We start from the raw sequence: 7,480 nt of genomic DNA, 5'->3' as shown, positions 1-7,480 counted from the left end.
TAAACCAGGACTACCCCTCCTTCAGGATCGTTTCGAAGGTCATTCCCTCTTCCTTAAATGCCTTTCTCAGATATTTGTCCATCATCTCCTCCAAGTTAAGTCTTTGTTCCAACGAGGCTAATCTTGACCACCACATATAAAACTATGTACTTATCCTCCCTACATGCCCCGCTGCCTCACCACTCTTCTTTCGTCTTATTCCATTTTTCTCCATAGCACTTTTTTACCTTCTAATATGATGGACAATGTAACTTATTTGCTTATCATCTATCCGCCCCCCCATTCCATAAATGTAAGATCCACGAAGGCAGGATGTCTTGTTTTTGGTTTCGTTCACTGCTATTGACGCTCAATCAATATTTATTATAGGAATGAATAAAGGGGAAAAAATTGTTTGGGTTCATCTTATAAAAAATTTAGACTAATAACAATATAGCAAATTAATAATATAAAAAACCCTAGCCAACTACGATTATAGTACAACTTTACAGGAAGTGGGTTTGCTCATGGAGGTTACAGGAAAACCTCAGAAGTATATGAAAAGTTAGTTAACAAGGGAAGAAAAAACAATATTTCAAGAAACATATTAGATTCTATAGTAGATAGATAAAGGTAATTCCCACTTATTATTCTTAACCCAATGCTAACTTTCATGTTTTAAAATATCTAGCTGCCTTCTAGATTTAATCTTGATCAAAATTATCATTTTTATACACCATTAGGTATGTTTTATCACTGGTGAAAAAGAAGGCAGCTAATTTGCAAATTCAATTCAAGAAATATTTAGAGAATATAGGTTCTGTATTAAAAAATAAATAAAATTCTACTCACTGAAGGACGCAACAAAGAGAAAACCACCATACAATCTCTGCCAACAAAAGGTTAATGGTCAGATAGGGGTAAGGAGGGCTCAAATATTTGGTGGCAGAAGGAAACTCTGGGTGGTGAACACACAATGTAATACACATAGGACATATTATTGAATTGTACACTTGAAACCTATTTGATTTTATTAACCAATGTCACCCCAATAATTTTATAAATAAAAAAAGTTAATGGCCTAGCTGGAGAAAAATGCAAGTACAAAGCTGTCTACAATATGGAGCGCTGATATGGTCAACAGCAAAGACAAAGTAAAACAAAATCTTACAAAAGGGGCTCTCTGTCCTCTCTGTAATTTAGAATTAGCTAGAAAGCTATAAAAAAGTTTTTTTAAAAAAACACATCCTCCCCCTCTCCCTAAATCCTGACTGAATTAGTCGGGGGTACATTCAAGTATGAAGATTCTCAAGTGAAAATTTAAGGAAACAATTCATTGTGACTAAAGAAAAAGGTTTTACAAAGACAAAGCAAGGCTTTATAGGGTGACAGCAGAGGATCTGTAAAGACAGAAAGGCAAGGAAGGGCAAAATACATGAGGAATCTTCTGTGGCTGAAATATATAAAGAGATGCAAATGAGATGAGCAAATAGTGACAGATCATGAATGGCATGCTAAAGAATTTGAGTTTATTTTCCAAGAATTTTCATCCATTATTACAAGTGGGTTTGGATTACTCATTTTACCATGGTAAGACAGTTTGCAGGATGAATTCAGGTGAAATGTAATAGGAAGAGGAATTCAACCCAGCCAGTCCTCACCAGTAACTCAAATGTGTTTGAAGTAATGATGGCTCCCTTTTAAATCACCTAAAACTGTATGTGAAGTTAAGCCACTGGGATGTTCAAATCTCATTTTTCAAATATGAGATGAAATATAATTTTTCAAAAATTTAATTTTTCTTTGTACATGCCTCACATTTATGTAATTAAACTTTGTGAAAATTGATAATCCTGTTTCAAGTGAGAAATGGCATAAATGGCACACTTTTGTTACTGTGTTTTTAAATCAAAAGTTGGGAAATTTTACAGTTAGCCCAAAGGCATTCTATAAATATCAGCACAACAAAATCATGTGAAAATTCCAGGTTCTGTAAAAAATGAATTATTTTTTAATTCACTCAATAGTCTGAATAGGGGCAGAGAGAGAAAAACATAAAACTATCCACACACTAAAATATCAAGCAAGAATAATTTGAAAAATGATGACAATTTTAAAAAATGGTTAAAAGTGCAAAAATATAAAAGCAATTGCAACAAGATTTTTCTTTAGCTTAAGTACTAGCGCTTTTCATTTATTTTGGAGTTAGGACTAAACAAAATTAGAGCAGTCTAACAGAACAGGACTCAAAAAAAATATTCAGGTAAATCATTCCAAATTTATATTTATTGCATCTCAGTTGTTGTCCTTACAACTGAAAGAACAGTACTTCTATCTTGAGAGTATAAACTCCATAGGCCCTGCTTGAGTTAACACGAGCCTTGTAAGTGTTAATAATTCCAATAATTTGAAAATTTCTTCATTATAACATGCAGGTTTATAATTCAGATATTTAAAATAATTCAACTTTTCCACTTGAAGCTGTAACAACTTATTTTTTTCCTGTAGTGCGTCCAAAGCATTTATTCCACATTTTCTCATTTCACCCTCACTACAACCCCATGGGGGGAGAGTAGAAAATATCACCACCAGTTTATAAATTAAACAAAAACAAAAACAAAAACTGAAGCTCAAATAAACTGCTGGCCCAAAGTTACATTCCAAGCTGTAGAGTTAGTACTGAAACTTGAGTTTTCTTCTCTAATTCAGTGCTTTCTCTTCATAGTGTATAAAAATATTTTCTGGTTTTTACATTCTTTTTATTTTTTATCTATCTATCTATTTATTTATTTATTTTTAGGCAAGGCAACCCTCGGTTGACTTCATAGATTGCAAGGATCCTGTCAGCTAACAATCCCTTATTTTTTTTTTATTTTTTACACCTACAGCACCTGTTCTTCCTAGGTGGTCTCCCATCTAAGTACTAACCAGGCCCAACCCTGCTTAGCTTCCGAGATCAAACGGGATTGGGCTTGTTCATGGCCATAGACTGGTTCTTACATTCTTGATTAAAACTACTTATATGTATACACACACACACACACACACACACGCACACACATATATCAACAGTGCAAGTCCCAAGTCTTTTCTTCTTTGCTTAAGAAGCACAAGGAGATATGTTATAAATCTTCAAAATGTTACATATTGGAATACATCACTTATTTCGTGTTTCCTAAAATTCCCCACAAATCACTAAATATAATTTTCAAAAGTTGTTTTTCACTTTGTCAAAATATTTTCAATCAAAATTATTTTAACATATACTATTAAAGGTAAAATAAGCCATCTTCCCAGAGTAGTTTTAATTTGTATTCTATCATAAAAAGTATAAAAAACACCCACATTATTTCTACATTTCCCCAATCCAATCATACCTGCACTCCCCTAACTTCTGTGACCAGGAAACACTTCCCCTAAATGTTGGTACCTAAAGTCAGTCCCTTCTTTACATAGCATTTAATTGTCCTACTCCATGAATCTCAAGTAGATCTTGTCTTCACAGAGTAGGTATTTGCATTTGTATGTGTTTATTATTTCCCACAGTTCCCAGCAGAGTGCACCCAGTAGGCGAATGTTTATTGACTGAATAAAACTCTTGAGATCATACTTAGAAAGATAGTAAATAAAAAAGAGGCTTCAAAAAAGCATATTAATTTGAAAGCCCAGTTTCACTGTTGTATTCCCAGACTGAAAACAGTGCTTAGCACATAGTAGGCACTCAATAAATATTTATAAAGAAACTTTTTAGTTTCTTTAAAAGTGGGACATTCTGAATCAAGTCATTCTTTCTTATGACACCATGAAGGTGTGTGAAGAGTCTCATATCTATCAACTGTTTATATTCACTACACTTAAAGTTGCTCACTACTAGAGATCCTATTAAAACAACCAAACCATAAACAACAACAAAAATTAACCAAAACTTTGGTTAGTGATCAAATGTCCATGATAAGCCTGGCGGACGTTCCTTCTGACCTATTTAAGTGAAATGCTTTCTACACCGATCAGAATTCCTGCTCTAATAACAGGCTCATTAGCAGGCCACTTGAGTATGTAAGACAGTTTGGCTGATAGAGTCCTAAATTCCTCAAGAAAATGCATCAACACAAGAGAGATGACGCTTAAGGCAGTCTGTGGTCTTTACCACTGCCATTCCATATGCAACCTTGATTTTGGTAAACACTTTAAGAAATGACCTCAAAGCTAATCGTGCGACTTGGAGCGTATTTTAGAGTCAGTGACTCAGGTGGGATTAGAACCAACGAAAGGTGCTCTTGTTCTTGCCTTAGAAAGTAATGTCTCCCAAGTCTTCCATCTCGACCCCGCTCCAACCACTTCCATTTTTAATCTTAAAATGTTGAGAGATGGGGGCGGGGCGGAAAAAAAATGTTGAGAGCAATCAGGAAAAATACAGAATCTAAATAATAGCTGTAGAACATTTTCAACATTTATTTAAAACCTGGTCCAACTCTTACTTTTTGTTCATCTCCAATTTAAACTACTGAAATTATTTTAGCTTGTTCACACTATATAAGAACTAATTCATTTTAAGAAATATTCTTTTGTCTAAAAGGTGCGGGATTTGCAAGAGCTTATAGTCCTATGAATTTCCAATTAAGTTTTACTGCATAGTTATTAAAACAGTATACACTTTTAAGGTCAAAAATTTAGAAGAGATATAAAAGTCTTAAGATGTTCCTTTAGAATCACCTTTCCTCTTGCTGTCCTAATACACAGTCAATACAACTAGAAATGATATACCTTGAAAGCAACAAAACTAGATTTAAAAATAACTTCCTTTTTTAAAAAAATATACACATTGCACATTAACCTATACAGACAGACCCCTCAGTCATGTAAGTATGCAAAGTATACCTTCTACTGCGTGTAAGCATACACTATAAGGTTAAGCGGCTGATATATAGGTGACTAAATCACTGGGGTGGGCCAAAAGACAGGGCACAAAATGGAGAATCTTAAGTTCTAAGCAGACCATTTATGCTAATAAAAGGAAATACATAGAAAACTGGTCAGCATCTACTTAATAATCAATGTGATAAGCATGCTTCAAGTTAAGGTAAAGGTGGATTTTGATCTGAAACTTGCGATGATCTCCAAATACAAGGAGCTGTATCACCGGGTGTTCTAGCATTGTGTTTCCCCCAAGTCCATCATTTGTAACCATGTTGATTGGATTCCTAACTAACCAAAAAAAGCATACTTTTATTCCAGTTCCTGTCTTGCCTTCAAAGCTTTGCAACCCTGTTCACATACAAAGGATCAGCAATGGTAAAGTGACCCAGCCTCTCTCTCCTGCTGGTAACCACAGGGCAGCTTCTCCATTCCAAAGATGTAACCTAAGCTTGCACAGATGGCCTAGCTAGCAGGGGAGCTGGGTTTGTTTTCGGGGTGGGTGCTGTAAAACGCCAGGTGTATTTAAAGAAGGGCGCAAGACTATATGATGGAGGAATGATGACAGAAGAGGGGAGTTCCTGTTGTCTGGTAGAGCCTGTGGAAGGATCTAGATTTCACAGGCTGAGACCATCTACTCCTCACTCGTCCGCTACCAGTTATGTAAATTTATTAAGACCCTTCTTGGTCTGTTTGGTCTGTTATTTTATGGATAAAATTTAGACAATGCCCTTTGTCTCGGATGGTTGCCAGTGTGACGAATGAAAATCACGTATGTAAAACCTGGTACGTGGTAGGCAGTCAATAAAGGGCAACCTGCTTTCCCATTCTCTAGTTCACCCAGAATAGCGCCTTAAAAATCACAAAGACAAGACTGCAACGTTAAAACGAAAAGGCCCACGTTGGTTGGCAGGGAAAGAAACGACTTGGGTGGAGGCTCGCATATTTACTGGAAATTTTCGCTTAAAATGGAGTTAGGATATTGATAAGAGGCAGGGAGACATATGGGAAAGACATACAGTATGAACAAAGCTAGCCAAAAAAAAAAAAAAAGACATCCCTTTATGTAAGCACGAAACAAACTTCGGAAGGTGCGGATATCCTGTGAACCTCCTCTGTGGCCTCAATTAAAATCACAGGAGCACGGAGAGCTAACCTAGATGTACACCGTCCACAAGCCTCCTTGTCGGTTTCAGATCACCAAGTTATTTTGCAAAACGGTCTTCAAACCCGAGGCGGCTCTCCCGCCTCCAAACCCGTCCCAGATGGGTTTGGGAGTTGCAGAAGAGAAAAGTGGGATGGTCTGGTCAAATAACTGAAAAACAAGGCGGTGGGTGAGGGGGCGGGGTAGAGCAATGTGGCCGAGACGCCGCCAGCGAGCCAGAAAGACAGCAGCTTCACAATGAAGGAAAGGAAGAGACTGCGACAAGCGCCCGCTCCAGGTCGCTAGTAGGGACTGATGGCGAGGCCCGGGGCGCGCACAGCGTGGGAAGACGCGAAGGGGGCGCGGGACGAAGTGAGAGGGTCGCTGGCCAGGCAGGGAAGCAAAGGAGCACCGGAGCAGGTGCAAAGCCCCCGGGCGGGAGGGAACGGGCTCGGGATACTCACCGTGTAGAGCAGGTTGAGCGCACAGAGGCAGTTTTTGGAACACGCAAAGCCCCCACAAACCATCTTGGAGCCTGTAGTTTCCGGCAACTGCAGGTAAATCTGGCTCCAACGGACCCTCCCAGACAGCCTTCTTTGTCCTTGCCTTCGGGGCCTGGCGGAGGCGAGACAGTGGCGCGGACACCGGCGGGGGACCGGGAGCCTGGGCAGCTATGCGCGCCGCGCCCGCTGCGGCTCCTGCTCGCTCGGGAACCTGCGGTCACTGCAGCTGGAGCCCGAGCCCCGCCCAGCACCAACGCCTCGCCCCGCGCGCTGATTGGCCGCCAGTAGGAAACAAAGGTAGAAATATGCAAATAAATGCGCTCAGCCAGTCGGGATCCGGGAGGGGCGGGGCGGCCCTGGGGCGAGGGGAAGGGAGCCCGAGGCCAGAGCTTGTGACTCGGCCTCGCAGTCGTTTCCTTGGGAGCAGGTGAGGCGAAGAGGGTGGGGCCCGGCGGAGATCCGCGCTGGCCGGGAGAAACGTGACAGCACTTCCCAGTTCTCCACCCGGCGGATGACGTGGCACCATTTTGAATAAGATTTAAAAATTAAATCTGTCCTTGTTTGAGTAAAGGAAGGAAGGAAGGCAGGAAGGCATAAATGAAGGGGTAAAGGGATGTCAAAGATTTAAAAGAGAAAACGAAGTGGCAAAAAAATGAAAGGAAGGTAATCAGTGAAAGAATAAAGAGTAAAAGAAGAGAATGAAATCTCTGCTCTCAGAAAATAGGTAACGTCGTTGTGACTCTTGTCAGCTCAGATTTATCCTACGGGGGTTTGCAAAATATTAATAAACTTTATGAATACGTGCATGCAAAAGAAAAGAGATTATTTTTGACTTTCAATACTGATTTCCAATAAGCTTTTTTTCCCGCGTAACTGAAAATTTTTAAATGACACAATCTTCACCTCAGTCAAGTCATTATCACTTTATTAAGTGTCTACT

At 39.2% G+C, this 7,480-nt stretch overlaps 1 protein-coding gene across 1 annotated transcript in view; it reads right to left on the bottom strand.

Moving 5' to 3' along the window:
• TSPAN13 (tetraspanin 13) overlaps positions 1 to 6,768 on the bottom strand; it is a 29,720-nt gene extending 22,952 nt beyond the window's left edge. Inside the window, exon 1 of the mRNA XM_006911964.3 lies at positions 6,502 to 6,768. Within this exon, the coding sequence (XP_006912026.1) occupies positions 6,502 to 6,564 (63 nt within the window). The 5' untranslated portion in view covers positions 6,565 to 6,768. The remainder of the gene's footprint in view (positions 1 to 6,501) is intronic.
• Between the last annotated feature and the right edge of the window lie 712 nt (positions 6,769 to 7,480).

This window comes from Pteropus alecto, unplaced genomic scaffold, assembly GCF_000325575.1.
Source record: "Pteropus alecto unplaced genomic scaffold, ASM32557v1 scaffold21, whole genome shotgun sequence".
Lineage (NCBI taxonomy): Eukaryota > Metazoa > Chordata > Mammalia > Chiroptera > Pteropodidae > Pteropus > Pteropus alecto.
The sequence above is the reverse complement of the archived record's forward strand: the minus strand, read 5'-3'. Positions and strand labels throughout refer to the sequence as shown.